Source organism: Mus musculus, chromosome 19 (assembly GCF_000001635.26).
Source record: "Mus musculus strain C57BL/6J chromosome 19, GRCm38.p6 C57BL/6J".
NCBI classification, from domain to species: Eukaryota; Metazoa; Chordata; class Mammalia; order Rodentia; family Muridae; genus Mus; species Mus musculus.
Window position 1 is genome coordinate 30,069,830 of NC_000085.6, and position 21,729 is coordinate 30,091,558.

General features: G+C 39.1%; 1 protein-coding gene across 4 annotated transcripts in view; it reads left to right on the forward strand.

The window, feature by feature from the left end:
• The window catches only part of Uhrf2 (ubiquitin-like, containing PHD and RING finger domains 2), a 63,297-nt gene that overhangs the window by 39,400 nt on the left and 2,168 nt on the right, over nt 1-21,729 (forward strand). For 2 of the 4 annotated variants that reach the window (XM_006526602.4, XM_030250696.1), the window contains 11 exons: nt 1,414-1,632; nt 4,062-4,174; nt 5,255-5,441; nt 8,185-8,308; nt 8,711-8,818; nt 10,010-10,114; nt 12,905-13,011; nt 16,417-16,579; nt 17,347-17,487; nt 18,650-18,746; nt 19,357-19,514. In XM_006526602.4, coding sequence (XP_006526665.1) covers nt 1,414-1,632; nt 4,062-4,174; nt 5,255-5,441; nt 8,185-8,308; nt 8,711-8,818; nt 10,010-10,114; nt 12,905-13,011; nt 16,417-16,579; nt 17,347-17,487; nt 18,650-18,746; nt 19,357-19,514 — 1,522 coding nt within the window. The remainder of the gene's footprint in view (nt 1-1,413; nt 1,633-4,061; nt 4,175-5,254; nt 5,442-8,184; nt 8,309-8,710; nt 8,819-10,009; nt 10,115-12,904; nt 13,012-16,416; nt 16,580-17,346; nt 17,488-18,649; nt 18,747-19,356; nt 19,515-21,729) is intronic. The other 2 variants (XM_006526603.4, NM_144873.2) reach the window with 1 other exon arrangement.

Genomic DNA, 21,729 nt, shown 5'->3' on the forward strand with positions numbered 1-21,729 from the left:
ATCAGGGCAGCCTTTCATGACTGTATTTCCATGTTATAGTTTGTTTGGAAGAAGCATGTCTCTGGAACAGGACCCTCAAAGCTTGAATTCGAGTTCTTAAGCCCATCCATAGTCCAAGTGATTCATTGACACATAGAGCTCCTTAGGACACAGCCCATCTATAGCCATGTGGGTGCTGGGAACTGAACTCTGGTCTTGGGAGCAAATGCTCTAATAGAGTCATCAATGTTCTTCATGGCTGAACCATCTTTCCAGCCCTTATTAACTTTATTTGTTTGTGCATGTATGCCTCTGCACCACGTGTAGACTAGGTACTCACAGATACCAGAAGAAGGTGTGCTCCCACAGGACTGGAGCCTGAGATGGTTGTAAGCTGCCATGTGGGTACTGAAAATTGAACCCAGGTCCTCCACTTCCTTTAGCTGATGAGTCATTCTCTGACCCCTGTCGACATAATTTTTAAACTTAAGTATGAAACAAGCTGGGCGTGGTGGCGCATGTCTTTAATTCCGGTACTCGGGAGGCAGGTGGATTTCTGAGTTCGAGGCCAGCCTGGTCTACAAAGTGAGTTCCAGGATAGCCAGGGCTACAAGAAACTCTGTCTCGAAAAACCAAAAAAAAAAAAAAACACCAAAAATTTATGTTCTTACTATTCCATCTCTTAGCTAACAATTCCGCAGCTTTTACTATGTTAATTAAAAGCATTAATAAAATCATTTAAGTGTCATCAAGAAAAACACAATCTCATTTAGGATATTATAACAGCAATATTTGGAAAAAATAAATTCATTACATTAAAAAACAAAACAAAACAAACCCCCAAAAAACCAGGATCTGGAGATGTAGCTCAGCATTAAGAATACTTTGAGCTTTTACAAAAATTTTGAGTTTGGCTTCCAGCTCCCACACTTTGAATTGTCAAAACTGCCTTCAACTTTAGCAGCAGGAGATGTGATGGCCTCAGCAGGCATGGTATATATTCACATGTGCACAGACACACAGAACAGTAAGTCCGGAAAGAAATCCCAACTCAATAGGGTGATGTATAGAGAACATGCGTTGTGCTTGCCTGACACTGTGTAAACCATGAAACCTGTGTGGGACTTGCTTTGGTGGGGGAGAGTTGCGGTACACGTGAGAAATAGACCCAGTAATAAAAGATGTTGCCACCTGTTTGTATGTATGTATATGTGTATACACTTTTTAAAGATACAATCCAGGGTGATCTCTAATTCCGTCTCCTACACCACTTCTTCAGCCCATCTTACCAGCACGTGCCACCTCCACCACTGGAAACTTTAGTTTTTATTTCAACTCTGTAAATGAGGTCTTTGTATTTAGTGCATATAAATTCAGCCTTCTGTGGAAATAATCCTAAACTCTACTGTGTGGGTTGTTTTCCTCCTGCTGCAGATATCCAGAAAGTGGTATACTAGAGATGAATGTTAAGGATCTTCGACCACGAGCAAGGACCATTTTAAAATGGAATGAACTAAATGTTGGTGATGTGGTAATGGTTAATTACAATGTAGAAAATCCAGGCAAAAGAGGATTTTGGTATGATGCTGAAATTACCACACTGAAGACAATATCAAGGACCAAAAAGGAAGTTCGTGTGAAAGTTTTCCTGGGGTAAGGTTCTTGTCACTAATGCTATTTAGTTACTCAATTAGGAATGTAATTCTCAGATATGAAGCACATAGTCTCATTAAAGAAGATGAGGAAGATGCAGGCGGATTTCTGAGTTCCAGGACAGCCAGCGCTATACAGAGAAACCCTGTCTCAAAAAAAAAAAAAAAAAAAAACCAAAGTTGCAGCATAGGCAGGAGGATCTCTCGAGTTCAAGGCCAGCCCAGCTATAGAGTGAGATCCTGTTTACAAACAAACAAGCAATAAGTGAACACTTTCAAAGGAAAAGAAGTTGCTATTTTAAGAAAGATTTCTAGTCTAAATGATCCTGAGGTAGAAAATTGCTTTGGTGACTAGATTAAACATGAGTGGGAAGATGGACAGGCAAATACTGATTGTTGTAATGGTTATGTGGTAGCTGTCCCAGTTGTAAAACACTACTAAGCTCTTAGTGTCAGGAACATAAGAGCCATAAAAGAAGCAAAGATGGTTTGAGGATAGGAATATATTTCGTAGCTTAAAATCACAGGGTTCACATATCAAATATTACGTTCTGATTCTAACAGTAGCAAAATTATAGTTATAAGTAGCAATGAGAATAATTTTATAAGCCAAGCAGTAGTAGTGCACACCCCCAGCACTCGGGAAGGCAGAGGCAGGTGGATCTCTGTGAATTTGAAGCCAGCCTGATCTATAGAAAGAGTTCCAAGACAACCAGGGCTATTTGGAGAAACCCTGTCTCAAAATAATAATAATAATAATAATAAGGTTGGTGGTCACCACAACATGAGGAATGTACTAAAGGGTTACAGCTCTAGGAAGGTTGAGAACCAGTGGCTTAAGAGCACTAACTGCTCTCGCAAAGGAGCAGTTTCTCTATGTTTGCATATGTTTGGTTCTCTACCCATATGGGCATCTTATAATCACTGTAACTGTAACTCCAGTTCTAGGGAACTTAGTACCCACTTCTGGCCTGTGGGCTCCTGTACACATGTGGAGTGTTAGATTCTAGTAGGGTGTCTTTAATTTTAACTTTAGTTAAGTATCACCATTCCCTAGAAATACAAATGTCAAAACCTGAGACTGATGAGTTTTGGACAGTTGACTCATGTTCTTAGGCAGATTGCAAGGAAGAAAAGATCGTGTGAAATTGACAGACTATAGGCTTAATGTATGGTGGAATTTTGCCATCTGCTTAGGGAGTCAGACAAGCAATAAAATTTAAGAAAAGTAAGTTGCTACAACTCTTGAGAAGATGTGAAGAAATGCTTACTTCCAAGGTAGCAAGACAGTCTGTCTGCTTTTGTGAATGATGATAACAGGAGAGCTCTGCCTCACAGCTGCCTGAGTTACATAGTTACCTGTATAGTCTATGTACTATATTTAATATTACACCTTTTTTAAAGATTTATTTATTTTTTATTATATGTAAGTACACTGTAGCTGTCTTCAGACACTCCAGAAGAGGATGTCAGATCTTGTTACGGATGGTTGTGAGCCACCATGTGGTTGCTGGGATTTGAACTTTGGACCTTCAGAAGAGCAGTCGGGTGCTCTTACCCACTGAGCCATCTCACCAATATTACACTTAATATTACACTTTTAATAGGGAGTTTAAGTGGAGAATAAATGGATGCTACTCTCTTTTTAAAAAAATTTAAAAGTAGATATAATGTTGAATTCACAAGAGTCAAAAGCAAATATATAAAATTATTAAATCCATGTGTACCAAGTGTTTTCCAAATACAAAGCACAAGCTATGATTAAAAAGGATAAATATGCTGGAGAGGTAGCTCAGTAGTTAAGAGCTTGTTGCTCTTGTAAAAGACCCATGTGACTCCCAACACCCAAGTCAGGCTGCTCACAGCCCACTGTAACTCCAGCTCCGAGGGGAGTCACAGATCCAGCTCATGCAGGTGCCTGGATTCGTGTGAGGTGCTTGCTCAGAACCGTACACATTCACATAATTCATAATAATAGCTTTTAAAGGGCGGAACAAGTTTACAGTCATGTAGGAAATAGAAGAATATGCAAGTGAGTATAAGTTGAAGTAAGTGTGGCTTCATATTTGGAAAGATACCTAGTAAAAGACCATCTTGGTTTTGCCAGAAATATTGGAAATACGATTGAATCTTATTTAAATTAATAGGGATACATTTACCTAGTTCTTGTGCTAAATGTATAAGACAGTTATTTCTTATCAAATAATCTAATAAAGTCTCTGAATTTCTTTATTTCTGATTTTATATATCTCTGAAGTTATATCTAACTTTGAGGATTAACTACTACTAAAAACAGTAGACCAGGGTAATTGTAATAGCTATATGCTCAATTTATAAGTGAGAAAAATACAGTAAATTTCTAGAATGGCTTATTATTTTCATGTAATTTACATGCTGCGTATAGAAGTTAACATTGCTTCTCTGTTTAAGCAGGGGCTCTGAAGGCACATTAAATGACTGCCGAGTGATGTCTGTAGATGAAATCTTCAAGATTGAGAAGCCTGGAGCCCATCCCATTTCCTTTGCAGATGGAAAGTTTTTAAGTATGAGTTTTTCTGTTAGGCTTGGACTCTGTGTTGTGTGATCAGTTAGTTTTATTGACCAGTGAATACTTTTGGAGGAGTTATGAAACAGGCCATACAAATTCACTTTGTAGGATAAGTGAATAGCTTGTAGTAAACTGTTGTTTTGTAAAATGGTCTTCCAACTGCCTTTTCATGTGTGTTCTTTAAAAAAAAATTTTTTAATTATTTATATATGTGTATTCCAGTGTATAAGTTGATGCCAGAGGACTACATTAGGAAATCTCTATGTCCTTATCCAGTCTTTAACATCAATATGTATATAATTCAATTTGTGGCACTAATATACACTATCTCTGTGTTTATTGCTATCACCCCTCCCCCCCATACACACACACACACACACACACACACACACACACGTACACTGGTATACACACACACACACGTACACTGGTATACTCATGGGCTCATTTCATAAATTCTGATTTAGTAAATCTGGGGTGAATCATTTGTTCTTTCTTGTGTGTGTGTGTGTGTGTGTGTGTGTGTGTGTGTGTGTGCCACACGTATAAAAGTTTTAGGGGGCTGGTGAGATGGCTCAGTGGGTAAGAGCACCCGACTGCTCTTCCAAAGGTCCCGAGTTCAAATCCCAGCAACCACATGGTGGCTCACAACCATCCATAACGAGATCTGATGCCCTCTTCTGGAGTGTCTGAAGACAGCTACAGTGTACTTACATATAATTAATAAATAAATTAAAAAAAAAAAAAAGTTTTAGGATGCTGTAAGAGTTGGTTCTTTCCTTACACCATGTTGGTTATGGGTATTACACTTAGGTCACCTGGCTGGGTAGCAGGTGCCTTTACCCCCTGAGCCAGCTCTAGTCCTGAGGTGCTTATTAAACCTCACCCTGGATTTTTTTTTTTGGAGGGGGCACCTGTTTGCTTGTTTTTTTATTTTAAAAAGTTGTATACTGTTTCAATGGATTTTTTAAATATATATAAAGAGCTAGAGAGATAGCTCAGTAGTTAAGAGCACTGTCTTTATGTGACTAATAGATACAAAACAGTAACATTTCCCTAATTTTGTTCTTTATAGGGAAAAATGACCCTGAATGTGACCTGTGTGGTGGAGACCCAGATAAGACCTGTCACATGTGTTCGTGTCATAAGTGTGGAGAGAAGCGGGACCCCAACATGCAGCTGCTGTGTGACGAGTGCAATATGGCCTATCACATTTACTGCCTGAGCCCACCTCTGGACAAAGTCCCGGAAGAGGAATACTGGTATTGTCACCAGGGCTTTGTCTTCTGTTTTGTTTTTCTACAAATAATCAAAATGAATCTTCAAAGAGTGGATATTTCTTCTCCCTCCCTCCCTCCGTCCCTTCCATTTGTCCTTCTATCCTTCTGCCCATCCATCCATCCATCCATCCATCCAACCAACCGTTCTTCCTTCCTCTTTCTCTTTTTCTTCAGATAGTTTCTTAGAACGTAGCCCTGGCTGGCCTGGAGCTTGTCTGTAGACCAGGCTGGCCTCAAACTGGTAGAAATCTGCCTGCCTCTGCCTCCCAGGGTCTTGAATTACCGGACTGTGCCACCACTCCTGGTCAAGCATGGATATCTAAAGATACATGGTACATTAAAGTATTTAAAGTGCCATAGCTGGTGGTCACTTGGCATTGATACCTTTATTAACTTACTGTACAACTCTGAACTGGCTTCTAAATTTATAGACTTGGATTTATGGTCCTGCCGGAGTATGGAGTCATTCAGAAATGCAGACTTGGTTGCTAGCCTTTGCTTTTGAGGCTTTAAGCTGCATTAAAGGACCTGGAATGACACCCCTTAGTTGTTTTTCAGTCTGTCTTACCATGCTGTTTTTCTCCCTATTTCCTTAAATACCCTACATTCTATCCAGATTCAGTGTCTTTCATCTCTTTAAGTCATAGTCTTGTCTCTGTTTTCAAACTTGATTCTTCTTGAAAGCATTGCGCTTACCTTCACTGTAGTATTCATCCTTCAGGAATTAAATATTTAACATATACCAGCAGTGTTTTATATGGATAGTGTGTCTAATTTTTAGGAAGTTCTTAAGTAGAACAAGGCTCTAAGATTAAATATACTTGCTGTAATCTAAAATTACTTGTGTAGTTGTAGTTAGAAACAAACCACTAATGAAAGATTAGGGAAAGGTACCTAGCCAAATTTATAGTAAACTTTTAAATAATCACATTAAGGAATCTTGTAAAGTATTTTTTAAAATTCTGTGCATGCATGTAGGATTCCTTGGAGTTTTGGGCAGTTGTGGGCCTTCTGATGAGAGTGTTAGAAATCAAATTCTGGTCTTCTGACAGAGCAGTGTGTGCTCTTAACAACTGAGCTGTTTCTTCGGGACCATCCCTCTTCTGCCGTGGAAGGTTTTAAAGCAAGGGGTGTACTAGTCAAGAATACTGATACCCTAAGTGGCTAGCTAGTATCAGTGTGACGAACAGACAGCTCTTCTTTCCTGTAGTCTTTTTGTAGGCTCATTGCAAGCATGATGGCTGTGTTACTACAGAAACCACAGGGGTATAAAGATGAAGGAAAGGGGCCGGTGACATGGTTAAGTAGATAAGGATATTATGTCAGGGTTGACCGAGTTCAATCCCTGGGACCCACACAGTAGAACAATAGACCCAACTTTGTTATCTTCTCATCTCCACGAGCGGGCACGCACACACACACACACACACACACACACACACACACACACACACACACACACGGGAAGGGGTTTGTGGGGCGAGCCATCCCACTTTTAAAAATTAAAACAACAAAATGGAGGAGGGCTCTGACTCCTTTCTGCTTCTTCCTCCCACTGACTTCCATGATCACATGGCTCGTAACTTCTGAAGTCTCATCTCATACTTATTCCTTGTTTTGGTGGAAGTGTGTATAGTGGGAAAAAAACTGTTATATTTGATGACTTTTCAAATCTGTTTTTTTTTTTCAAGTTGCGGGAACTAAAACATTTGCATTTTTCCCCAATCGTGCAGTTACTTTTCATAATCAGGAGTGACATAGGAGTGGGCATAGATGTACTCTTTCCTCTAAAACTTATATGGAAAACATAATTATGAAAGAGGCAAATGTAAGATGAATTTGGCAGTGAATTATTGTTTGTTGGTATCTCTTGACTCTCCCAGTTTTTGATATTTCATTCCCTACACAAGGTTTTTGGAAAGTATTAATGCAGTTTGTGAGAAAGGACCAACAAGTACAGAAAGCTGTGGCAGATCTAAAGATGCTGTCTTGTGCATTGACTATGGTGGATTAGACTTTGTGATGGTGAGACTTGAACCCAGGGCTTTGCTCATAGCTCTGCCCAAAAACTATACCATTCACACACACTCATATACATCCATGAAGATTGCGTTTTAATTATTTATTGTGTGTTGATGTGATACAGTGTAAGTGTGAAGTTTAGAGAAAACTTGAGGCAGTCGTTTCTCTCCTTTCACCATCTGAGTCCCAGGATTGGTCTTGGGTTAGCTATCTTGGTTCTTGGTGGCAGAGACCCTGTACTTTTACTGCGCTATCACTGGCCGCTTGTATATGTTTTTTCTTTTTTCTTTTTTCTTTTTTCTTTTGAGAGTTCTAATAACCGGGCTAGATGGGAAGATGTATTTGTTGCATTTTTAACTGTTGGATTCCTTTTCCTTTAGTTTTAATGAGATTTTTCAGGTGAATATTTTATTAGAGTTGGTAACAAGAATAAGCATTACGTTCCTCTCCCACACTCCAGACTTTTGCACTGAATTTCAGGGTGGATAATACAAAATCTTGAAATACTTTAGAAGCAAAATAAGATTTTTTTTTTTTTACTATTAGCTTTTATCCTGTGAATATTTTTGAGAAGTTAGTGACAATTGGTACTCTGTAGTCTAACCCAGTATTACCTTAATACTTGCCCTAATGTAGTAAGGCCATTATTCTGTCACTGGTCTTAGTTGCCAGACATTGCTTGTTTTGTCTTTTTTCTGTTAAGGTATTGTCCTTCCTGTAAAACTGACTCCAGTGAGGTGGTAAAGGCTGGAGAGAGACTCAAGCTGAGTAAGAAGAAAGCGAAGATGCCCTCAGCCAGTACTGAGAGCCGGAGGGACTGGGGCAGGGTAAGAAAAAGCCTGCCTTCCTTTCACTGTCCTGTTAACAGTTGATAGTAAATAGTGTTTCAGTGTTGTTAGTGGCAGTACAAAAGATTAAACAATTTAAGTGTTAGTACCAGTGATAACTGTATAAATAACAATTTCATTCATCCAGCTATTTTATTCACATTTAATAGAAATTGGATTTTTTTTGTTTTGTTTTGTTTTGTTTTGGTTTGGTTTGGTTTTGGTTTTGGTTTTTGGAGACAGGGTTTCTCTGTATAGTCCTGGCTGTCCTGGAACTCACTTTGTAGACCAGGCTGCCCTCGAACTCAGAAATCCACCTGCTTCTGCCTCCGGGAATTGGAAATCTTGAAAACACTTCTTTACATACTTGATTTCTCAGACAGCTCCTTTTGTGACTTATAGGGAATGGCTTGTGTTGGTCGTACAAAAGAATGTACTATTGTCCCTTCAAATCATTATGGACCAATCCCTGGTATTCCTGTTGGATCAACTTGGAGATTCAGAGTTCAGGTAGGCTTTTAAATTGGCTTAGTTGGAAGGGTAAAATTCATAGAATAAATTTCAGGTGACGTTTACTTTTGTTTTTCATTATGAATCAGTCTCAGTTAAGTAGCACACGCCATTCATGTGTTAGGATAGACGATCTTATTTGGAGTGAGACTCTTTCCGCAGACTTGGTCAGACAGAAGCACACCCTCCGTTATCTCTGTGACACATCAGTTATCTCTGCTCTCTCTTTGCCATACGGTTCTGTGCCACATGCTCTTTCTCTGTGTATAGTCCTGGTGGTCCTGGAACTCACTTCGTAGACCAGCCTAGCCTCGAACTCACAGAATGGCATGTCTCTGCCTCCCAAGTGCTATGATTAAAGGAGTGAAAAGCCAACAGCAGCAATAATCTGCAGGCATAAATACAGTTATTTAGAAGGTGATTTGAGGACTACATTGTATCTATGTAGCAAACCAATAGCAGCAGCTTATTTCATAAGATCTTTGACTTTCCCAACCACAGGCTTTTGACAAGTTTTACAATATCAAGAATTAGTATTTTCTAGTGAAACCTAGGGCTAGCCTATACTACTAGTCTTGCTAACTAGCTTGCCCCAGGAATTCCTGTCTACCTTCTAAAGAGGGATTACAGGCAGGCCACTATACTATCAAACACTGGTCTTCCTTCTTACACAGCACTACACCATTTCAGCCCTATTCAAAAGTTGTCCATAAAGGACCGTTCTGAGGCTGGCATGATAGCTCCTGCCTGTGATCTCAGCACTTCACAGGCAAAGGTAAAAGAGTGGCTGCAAGTTCAAGGTCAGCCTGATATACGGAGTGAATATGATGCCAATCAGGGCTACTTCAAAGGACTCTGTGCCAGAAATCAACAAATCAAAAGATCATTCTGTTTATGATTGAATGGATTTGAAAGGAACAAAATAAGGCAGTGCAGAAGGGTCTATTAGTGTGCAGGTCTCGAAGCAAGATTGAGGACTAGAACTGGGGAAAAAACCCTCAGCACCTTCAGGTTCTTATTTGGGAAAATTAAAATGAGAAAGTGAACTTTAGGTAAGATGTGATTGGGCTTTAAAGTTTAATAATACATATGAAAGCATATTGTAAGTGACTCCATTGGTACTCTTAATTATATTTATTTTTCAGTTTCATACATTGAGGATATGCTTCATCTTTTCCTTTTACATTATAGGTGAGCGAAGCAGGTGTTCATCGGCCACATGTTGGTGGAATTCATGGTCGCAGCAATGATGGGGCTTATTCTCTTGTCCTGGCTGGAGGATTTGAAGATGAAGTTGTAAGTAATGATGTAACTTTATTCTTTAGAACCAATCTTGATCATTTCTAAAAGTACTAAAGCTGTGCCCAAAATACATCACATACTATTGTCTCTTTTTTAGTCTAGTTTTGTTGAAGTGATTGGTTCTATATAAGTTATAAGATTTAGCAGTGTCTGTTTTTTAATATGATGGTTTAGTTTACATAGTTGATAACTAATATAAAAAATATATTTTCTGGAATTTTTTAAAATTAGGCCTATTTTTGTAGTTTCACAGTATTATTAGAAATGATATGGATAAAGCTGCAGTCCACAATTGTATATAGTGCTTATATCAAGAAGTATGATTTCTAGGTCACATTCCATGTGTGTTTTACAGGCACAGTAGAGAGAGCACTGTGAGATAAATTAAAGCTATATCCAGAAAACCTTGGACTAATCATTAGCTGGGGAATCTGAGATGAGGATGCTGGTCTGTGTGATTGGTTGATGGCAGGAGTTGATAAAAACCATCTGTCTTTGTATCTCCTTGTGCATCTTGTGAGGGAGGGAGAATGGAGACTAGAGAGTAGTGTATTAGGAATGTAGCTTTGTGATCTAGCATGCACAGGGTATCAGTTTGATACCAGGGTGGAATTATGGGAAATTCTGTGACTTGGTAGTGGCAGCTATGTCCTTGAGCAGGTGTAGCTTCTTTGGAGACACTCCTTCTAGGCAGCGGCAGCAGCAGCCTTGCAGAAGCTACTTCATGGCATACAAAATACAACAAGTCGGCCTGATTTTTTTTTTTCCTCTGTGATAATAGAAAGTTTTTGTTGGCATAATGATTGAAGTACAAATAGTAATGGTATGCTATAGAGTTTTAATCATAATTTGGTTGCTGCTTGAAGAATGTTCAAAATTACTTTTTTCTTTAACGTTTAAAGCACTGTTTAGGGTAGACCATGCCTGTTCTGTTCTGTCTAGGGTAGACCAGATCTCACTACTCTTTCTTTATAGCACTCTCAGGATTATAACTTGAAAACTTGGTGATTTTGATTTTGAGCATTCTGGAGTCAACCCAGATACCGTGTAAAGGATTGTTTCTCATCAAGTAGGGAAGTGTTTTAGTAGTGCATGGCGGTTATAGGCCTATTACCCCAGCACTTGGGAGGTGGGGCCAGAAAGACCGGGAAGTCAAGGCCATCTTCAGCTACACACTAAGTTTGAAACCAGCCTGAGCTGTGTCTGGAAACAAATAAAAGACAGAAAAGAAAGAAGGAAAGGAAAGGAAGCAGGGAGGGAGAGCAGGGAGAGAGAGAGGCAGAGACGGAGAAAGGGCGAGAGTTGGGGGAGGTGCTCTTGGTCATTATGTGAGTTGAAGGTTTGAGGGCTAATAGGAGCATTCATTCATTCATTTGTTCATTCATTCATAGACAGCATTCCTCATGGTGTAGCCCAAGTTGGTCCTGTACTTGAATGCTAGTCTTTCTTAGCCTTTGAGAGCTCTGGGGTTATAGCGTACACCACCATGGCTGCCTCATAAGGCACAAGTTTAGTTAGGCTTTAATCCAAAGAATGGGAACAAACAACCTTCAAAGAAGTAAGAATTTAGTAGAAAAAAAACAACAACATTGGCTTAAGTTCATCCTGATTTCACATTTAAAAAGAATACTGGAGCCGGGCGTGGTGGCGCACGCCTTTAATCCCAGGTCTCGGGAGGTAGAGGCAGGTGGATTTCTGAGTTGGAGGTTGGCCTGATCTACAAAGTGAGTTCCAGGACAGCCAGGGCTACACAGAGAAACCCTGTCTCAAAAAGAAAAAAAAAAAAAAAAAAAAAAGAATCATGGGTCAGTGAGTGGAGGTACTTACCCTAAATCTGGCATCCTGAATTTGATTTCCAGGACTCACTGGTAGAGGGAAACAGCTGACTCCTGCAAGTTGTCCTTTGATCTCTATATGTGGGTTGTGGCATGTGTATGCCCTGATGGGCAATAATTCACCAAGTAAATTAATTAAAATATAATTTAAAAACCCAAATTACTAACCAGCTAGTATTGGCAAATTATGTACTGATGCTTTTCTTGAGTTATTTTGAAATTTGAATCAATTAAGATTTTCTTATGCCTATATAAATTTGTAGCTACCACAGAAATGATCATGTTGTTGCTTTTTATAACATTTCCTTTGGGCATGTTTATCAAAGTAGATGCCAAGTACAGCATTTGATTTTCAGTTTGTTTTCCAGATGTCTTTTTAGTAGTAGCAATGCTTATTTTTTAACCTGAGTGTACCATGGATAGTTTCAAAATATGAAATAATGGAAAACTTACTATGCCGTTAGAACTGTACAGTGAAGCTTTTAGGTAAATTTACTTTATAAAATGTATTTAATGTCCATGTCAAATGTTAAATATCAGAAAAATTCTGTATTGTGTAAATGAGCTAAGAATCCCATAGTGAAATGTTTATGAAAGTGATACCATCCATAAAGAACCTGTAAGCTCGTGCTGATATGTCAGTTACCATTGAACTAAATGACTCTAACCCATCAGTCTTACCACACGCTCTGGGTTACTTGGATACATGCACAGCATGAGAATGGCTGTGTCTGAAGATGTTACAAACGATAGCTTTGAAGCAAAAGCTTTAGATCAAGTGATAAAACTTGAGGTATGCTGCACACTTGGTCATGTTTTGCTTTATTTTGGCAAATTCTCTGAGAAACATGTCAAAAACATCTCAACCTAATGTTCTGACTCTAAAGTGAGAATCGGTAAATTATACTCAGGTTTAAGTATCTTACTGTAAAAAAATCTTTCCCCGTAGGACCGAGGTGATGAGTTCACGTATACTGGAAGCGGTGGTAAAAATCTTGCTGGTAATAAAAGAATTGGAGCTCCATCGGCTGACCAGACACTAACAAACATGAACAGGTGCTGTGCTAAACACTTCATCTGGAGGTTACCCCACACTTGGATCCTAGCTTTAGAACTTGTTATTTAAGCTCTAGAGAAGAATCATCAACTAGGAGTTAGGTGAAATTAGCATTCCATTGTTTATTTTTCATACTGTTCACGTTTAAGTAGCATAATCCCCCCCTTACTTGATAAGAATGCCTGTTGCCACTTTTGAAGGACAGGAGCCTTATGATTTACGTGGAATTTGAGATGAAGTGGAATGTTTAGTACACTGGACGTCACAACTGAAGGGGTACCTCCCTCAGCACGTCAGCTTCCTCCCTCAGCACGTCAGCTTCCTCCCTCAGACACATGTGCTTTAGATGCTTCACTAATGTGGAGTTGCCTTATGTGAATGGAGGGTGAAATAGCAGTCTGTCTCTATGCACTTCTAAACATTGTATTCATAAATTAACTTCCAAATTATAAAAGTGCTCTTTTTTGAACCAAATTCCCTCAGTATGTTACCGAAGACCAGCCTTACATTGACTTTTAATGTAGACTTTTAACAGAGACATTACCATAGATTACAGCATTTAATTTCCAAATATTTTATTTTATAAATGCATGCTGATGTGAGCAATAAAGAACTCAAACCCCAAGTAGCAAAAATCACTTTATAACTTGTCATAGTAAAAATTTTGTGAACTGTATCAAAGTTAAGTTTCTTTATGTCCTATAGAGCATTTTAGCATTGAGTAAAAATGATTATTTTTTACTAAATTCTAAATAGTATCACTTTAATTTTAGTACCATTTCGAAAAAGTATACCAATATTATTTCAAAACTTTATTGTGTACCAACTTATGTAGACTCGTGTTTTCATATCTTACATATTATTTCCGACAAAGGCTTATTTTCCTGAGCTAGCAGAGGAGACAGGTCAGAGTTGCTCATTCATGAGATAGAAGTTCAATCCCTTGCTACCCTTTTCCTACGAAGAAGGCAGTTCTTTAAGAGGAATGACCTTAGAAGTTAGAAATAGCCCAACCAATTTTTGCCAGTGAATACGTATCTCAATTTAGTAATGGCTTTTTAAGTTATCAAGTATGAGATTATATTTTTCTGTGATAAGACTATCTTACTTTACTGAAATTTCTTTCGTAAGTACGCACACTTGGAGTAGACATGTCGCATACCTTTTACATTTTCGCGCAGTGCACAAGTAATGTTACCACGCCTTAGAAAGTAATCGGCAACAATAGACTTGCTTGCTGTTAGGAGGGCGGGGAAATGAAGTAGACGTAGATTTGACTTGTCTTGTAGACCTAACTACCCGGTTGCTTACTTTAGGCACGGAGATGTGTGGATACCTTGCAGTCTTACATCTTAAAAAGAATATATTGTCTGATGAGCATGAAAACCTAAGTAAAGGCCTTTAACTTGGTCCCATACACACGCTCTTTACCGTGTAGTGTATGGTACGGTTCATTCTTGCTTTTCTGTCAAGAAAAAGTTTGATACCTTCTTGCTTCTGAGTAGTGCCCATTTCTTACCAGCTCCTCCACTTCAGAAAGTGGAGCGGACACGAAGGTGTCTCAGCTGTCCTTCCTGTCAGTGCCCTCAGACGCCACTGGTGCTGGAGTGACAGAGAGTGGTAAAGAGCTGCATTGCCTGTCTTTTGGCTTGTTTCATCCTTGAGACTCCTTCCACAGTTTTCAGTAGTCTGTAAACTTATGAAGCCAAAACCTGACAGTGCCATTTAGTGATGGCAGTAATCATGATTAATGGCACCTGCGAACTTGAAAGCATGTCACTCAGTGATGTGAAGCTAGTAGTTATTCTACAACAATAACCCTAGGTAGATGGCTATATTTTAATATTTAAATTTTTATTTTATATGTATGGATTTTTTCCTTGCATCTTTTTCAATCATGTGTGTGCCTTGTGCTTGAGGAAGCCAGACGAGGACATCAGAGGGTTGTGAGCCATGATGGCTTACTTTATCCTACCTCCTGGTGTTTTAAAATATCTTCCTACACAGCTGGAAAAGCTATACTGCATCTACTTTAAGAAGATGACTATTTTTAAGAGATTCCTTGTCATAGGTCAGTCATAGTCTATAAAAAATAAATACACTCAAAAAGATACTTTAAATCCTATCTGACTTTATAAAATGGACTATTTATGTGCAATTGTATTTGTATGTGTGTCCCTTGCTGGCCTGGATGAAATTCACCAAGTAGGCTATGTTGACTGACTGTTAAGCCACAGGGATTCACATAATTCCATGTAACAGCACTGAGATGATAAACACTCATTACTACACTAGTCATTTTTAAAAATACAGCATTTTTATAAATTCTTTGAGAATTTTCTACATGCACACAATGTTTGATCATACTCACTCTCCACTCTTCCTATTAACTCACCTCAGGTCCCCCGTATCTACTCAACTGTGTGTCGAGTCCACTTGTGCTGCCTCTATGCTTGTGGTTATGACCTGAATTTTATATAGACATTCTAGGAATCAAAACGTAGATCCTCCTGTTACAAGGCAGCTAGATACCCACTGAGGCAACTCAGACTTTTAACCCTGTGTGTTAGCAGTGTTTTCTTTTACTGAGGTGAGGAAGCAGGTGGGCATCTTAAATAATATCCCTACTTGGGTAGACTGCTATTCTTAGAATTAGCTACTCCTCAGAAGTTCTTATAACATCGAAATATGCTCCCTGACTTACAACTACATGCTAAGGGAAGCTGCAGCCAGGGTGTGTTCTCCTTCCAGCACAGCGACCCTCCTTGGCTGTATGTCCTCAGTAAACCATAGTGGTCTCAAGACATGAATGTCTTCATTCTTGTGACTTCCCTGGCATTTTGACTCACTTAAATTTATCATTTTGTGGAGGTCTTTAGAGGATATTCTCATGTCATACTTATTCTTAATATCCTTTAGACAGAATTTCTGCTGTCTGAAATGTGGAAAACCTAGACCAGACATTTGTACCTTGCTGACACACTTATTTTTCTGGATCTCTTTCTGCATTCTTCCAGCAGTTTACCGCATGTCATCAGAGTTTAATTATTAAGGCAGTTGCCTTAGTTTTCCAACCTCTCCCTCTTCTCAGCAGACATTTTCAGGAAACCCCATGTATTCCTAGTTGTTGTCTGTCATATGTGGCACAGATGTTGGTACTTTCAGAAGAACCCTACAGGCTCTTTGAGAACCAATCCCTTGGCTTGGGGGTGACATCAGAAAACTGATATGTCTTCTCTGCTGGTGGGGGAAAGCATAGTCCTATTGTCTGGAATAATATGGAAAGAACCATAATTTCTTAATCTTCAGGTAAGGCATAACTCACCTTTTATCTGAGCTGAAGACTCCATTATATCCTTGAAGAAGGATTGCTTGGTATAAAGACTTCGTTTTGTCTTTTTTAGGGCATTGGCCCTAAACTGTGATGCTCCATTGGATGATAAAATTGGAGCAGAGTCTCGGAATTGGAGAGCTGGTAAGCCCGTCAGAGTGATACGCAGTTTTAAAGGGAGGAAGATCAGCAAATATGCTCCAGAAGAAGGCAACAGATATGATGGCATTTATAAGGTGCTCCATCTGGCATGACATCTCTGGGTCATTCTGGGGCTTTTAAGACATGATTACCACAGGGACTCCTGGGTGGACTAGAGAAAGGATAGGCCAGTTTGTTGGCATTTTTATTTTTTCTATAAATGTTAGCTACATGAACTGAATTTTTTTGATAGTCTAAAAAAGCGACTTTGAAGTTCCTAAGGCAGAGTTCTATGTAATTGGGTGCAGGTGGTTTCCCTTTTGTTTGTTTTGTGTGGCACTGATAGATAACCCATGGCTAACCCATGGCTTGTACACACTAGGCAAGCACTCCATTCTAGTCCCAAGATTTCCTTTTTTAAGTATATAGTCTATGTGAAAAAACTATGTATCTAATTTGATCATTATATATCTTGGCTACTATGTATCTTTTAAAAATGCTTTTAATGTTAATTACAATAGAGTTTTTCAAGGCAGAATACATATAGTATTAAAAATGGATTTGTGTCCTTGGATAAAAAGTAAGCAAATTATCTACCACCATTTTTTCTTACCTAATTTGCAAAATACAATCTGATAATATGTTTCTATGTTAAACTTATAATATTATATCCTTATATGAGAACTATCTTAATAGGAAATAAGCTCATAACAATATATTAATAATATTCTTATTTACTGTTGTTAACTGCAAAGCAAATATCTTTTGAGGTTGCATTTAATTATGGCAGATACATTTAAACCTTATGTTTGGTTACTCTGAACCTTACATTTCAATGTAATACTGAAATATTCTGATATAGGTGGTAAAATACTGGCCAGAGATTTCATCCAGCCATGGCTTCTTGGTTTGGCGTTATCTTTTAAGAAGAGATGATGTTGAACCTGCTCCTTGGACCTCAGAAGGAATCGAACGATCAAGGAGACTGTGTCTGCGATTGCAGGTTAGATCCCCTTAGTCTGTACTGCTCCTGTGTTATAAGAATGTACAACATCTCCATGCCTTCTCTGTATAAGCATAACAACTGGTCTGAGACTGTGAGATAGAGAGAGATGATAGAGAGACTGTGAGATAGAGATACAAGGATGCAGAAAGAAATGAGAGAACGGTGCTTTTCTGTGTACCATGTTGGGAAAAAGCTGGACCTGTTAGTGAAAAGCAAAATGTTTTTCATTCTCTTTGAACTTGGTTGAGGGGTTTTTGATAGGTGGAGTGGTGGCTTCTAGAGTTGCTCATCCGCCATTGTCCCCATCCATTGTTCTTCCAGTGATGCCAGTCAGCACAGTCCTTGACTTGGCTCTGTCTCGCTGCATATAGGGACTGAACTGTGGGTAGTGTCTGACCACTCATGCAGGGGAATGTGTACCTTTGAGTGTTTTTCTTGTCTTTAAACTCCTAGAAATGATTATTCAGATGAGATTCATCAGCTGGAAACTGAGCAGAAGCATAAAAGTATATCTGCTATGATGGGTTAGTGGTAATGTGCTGAGGCCAGAAATATGTGGAGAGCTTTAAATGTGAGCATTAGTGCAAAGTCATGCCTTTCCTCTAAAATAGCTATCAATGAAGGTGAAGAGGTAGAATGTATCCCTTTAAATATAACTTGTAGGTGATGGAAAATTAAGTTCTATTTAGTTTTCTAAAAATCATCTTCCATCCCCTAATTTTGGAGATGAGAAATTTGGTGCTCAATATTTTGTTTTAAGATGCGAGCCATAATTTTCATCTTGTATATTTGAATATCAGTTCTATATGTGATCCTTGCTTCATGCCTAGTGTTTCTCTCTCTCTCTCTCTCTCTTGTAATTTTTTAAGCCACCAACATAGTATGTGAAAATTTTCTTCTATTAGATCTGAAACTGAAATAGTCAAATTATAAAGTGGAGCATTGTAACAGTTGAGGCTGTAAGGCTTCAAGTAGAATTTGAGATTTCAATTATATTTTGCCCTTTGAATTCTGAAAGTGTATATTTTGCTTCATGTAAATTAAATGTGGAGAAAGCAAGCATTAAAAACCCCTCCCCTCCCTGTAAACTTTCTTCTAGATCTGGAGTTTCTCCCCTGTAAAATTTAAATCGACATTGTTTCTCTTCCTCCCTCCCCAGTACCCAGCAGGTTACCCCTCGGAAAAGGAAGGCAAGAAGACCAAGGGGCAGTCAAAGAAGCAGGGCAGTGAGGCCACCAAAAGGCCAGCTTCAGATGGCAAGTAGCGACTGCGGGCATCTAGACTGATAACACACTTGGATAAAGAGAAATAGAGAATAAATTGAGGAGGGCATAAGCAATTATATAAAAGGATTTTGTTGGGGGGTGGTGTTTGTCTCTTTAATAGAGTCAGAGCCACATCAACAGCAAGTGTAGGAAGTGTCTGTCTTAGGGTTTTACTGCTGTGAAGAGGCACCATGACCAAGGCAACTCTTATAAGGACAACATTTAATTGGGGCTGGCTTACAGGTTCAGAGGTTCAGTCCATTATCATCAAGGTGGGAATATGGCAGCGTCCAGGCAGGCATGGTGCAGCAGCAGGAGCTGAGAGTTCTACTTCTTCATCTGGAGGCTGCTAGCGGAATACTGGCTTCCAGGCAACTAGGGTGAGGGTCTTAGAGCCTACAGACACAGTGACACACCTACTCCAACAAGGCCACACCTTCTAATAGTGCCACTCCCTGGGCCGAGCATATACAAACCATCACAGAATCCTAGACTCCGGGAGGCGACTACATGTGGTCTGAGCATTACTGGCACCAGTGAACCTTTGTGTGGTTTCTAAGAACTGTGAGGGTCTAATGACATATTTTATAAATTAACCTAGATGAGTGTCCAGGTGACTCCAAAGTGCTGAAGGCATCAGATTCAACAGATGCTGTAGAGGCTTTCCAGCTCACGCCTCAGCAGCAGCGCCTGATCAGAGAAGACTGTCAGAACCAGAAGCTGTGGGATGAAGTACTTGCATCTCTTGTAGAAGGACCGGTATATAATGCTTTTCTTAACTAATGATGCTCTGATACTAAAAATGGAAACTGATTTTCACAAGTCCAAACTTTATTTTATGTAGTTTTTCAATCTATCTACTTGACCTTTCAGAAATAACAGTCAATAAATTTAAACAGCTGTAAGTTTATTTTAAACTTCTTAGATGTTGATTTTAATCCTAAATTAACATACACTTAGGTGCTCTCTTTAGGAAGACTTTTCAGTTGTAAAACTCAGTCTAAAACTCAGCTGAAAGGTTTGGTTATATTATAGTTCAGAGATGAGATAATCTAATTATGTAAGTTTAAAATAGTTTATATGATTTTCAAACAAACTGTGTGTACAGCTGTGTGTATAGCTTTGAAGTAAAGTAAACCAGTTTGATCTATGTAAATATCATTGGGATTGGAGAGATGCTCTGTGGTTAGAGCTTGTAGTAGTCTTGCAGAAGACCCAAGTTTGATTACTAGCACCCCGTTTGGGCAGCTTACAACTGCATGTAATTCCATTTCTGCAGACTCCATCTCACACACACACACACATAAGAATATACAGGTAATTTTAATTTTTAAAGGTTTTTTTTTAATCTATATTTTAAAAAAATTAAAAATCTTTTTTTTTCAACCTCTTCTTGATTTTTAAGTTTTAAAGTAAAGCTGGGTCTGGTTTCACATGCCTTTAATCCCAGCACTCAAGAGACAGAGGTCTGTCTCTGAGTGTGAGGACAGTTTGGTCTACAATACACTGAGTTCCAGGACAGCCAGGACTACATAGAGGGACCTGGTTTTTGGTTTTGTTTTGTTGTTGTTATTGTTGATGCTGCTGCTGCTGCTGCTAATGTGTGGATTTCTCTCTCTCTTTTTTTTCTAATTTTTTAATTAATTAATTAATTATGTGTAAGTACACTGTAGCTGTCTTCAGACACTCCAGAAGAGAGCATCAGATTTTGTTCCGAAGAGAGCATCAGATTTTGTTCCGGATGGTTGTGAGCCACCATGTGGTTGCTGGGATTTGGAAGAGCTGTCGGCACTCTTAACCGCTGAGCCATCTCCCCAGCCCTAATGTGTGGATTTCACGTTAAGTTGTGCTCACCAAATGAAAAGGCTTCAGATGGGAGCCATTAGCTCACTTGATTTACTGCGTCTCCTGTTTTGTTGTTAATGAGATCTCTTTTGTGTATTATTTTTATTTCTTCCCTCCTAAAGCAGCATGACTTCACAGCTGCTGTGAGTCATCTGGATATAAGTTACATTTTCTCATCTCGTTCTTTTTCCTTCCACTGTTGCCTTTATTCTTCACTGCAACAGCTAAAACATCTCACATGATGTATGGGGCATCTGCCTCCATCGAGTGTGGAGGGTCTCCGTGTTTGTTTTGCATTTTTGGTTGAGAGATAGTTAACATTACTAAATTAAGCTTATTGGTCACTATTATTAAATTTAGCTATATCTGAAATTTACTGAAAAAATTACTAATTAAAAAAACATTTGCTTTGCTTGTAAATGTGCTATCTTGGGTTGGCCTTGGTAAAGTAAGGTGAGGCTTTGGTTGTTTGGTTGTTTGGTTGGTTGTTTGTTTTAATGGCCTGAGTGTAGTAGTTTTTTTCTATGAGGGTATTACTTACTTGCTTATTAGGCAAGTGACTCTGGATGGATGGATGGATGGATGGATGGATGGATGGATGGATGGATGGATGGATGGATGGATGGACATAAAGAGGATCTGTTAGGTCAGACTCTTCACGTAGGCCACACTAAGAAACATCAGTTGTTAATTATGACTTAGTTGAGCAGTTAGACTTGTTAGGAAGGACACAGCTGGTCAGTGGCAGACAACTTCACTGAGTTTCAGGTAGGGATGGGCATGGGACAGAAAGGCTACCTTAGTGACATCAATGCGTAGGTGTGGATTGTCCTGCTCTTAGCAAGACCTCAATGCGGCATCCAGTTATTCTGACCCGACAGCTCATGATTACTGTGAACACGTACCCATACGGAGGCTCATACTTAGGACTGTTTGAGACCCACCCTTTGTTTAGTTTTAAGGGACAACAAGCCGTGTGATAGTGTGTATGTTTAATCCCAGCACAGCAGAAGCAGAAGCAGGCCAGTGTCTGAGCTCCAGTCTAACCTGGGCGATTTGGTGAGACCATTTCTTAAAAGGAGAGGAAGGACACACACAGTCAGGGTAATTGGAATTAATTTTGGCTTTT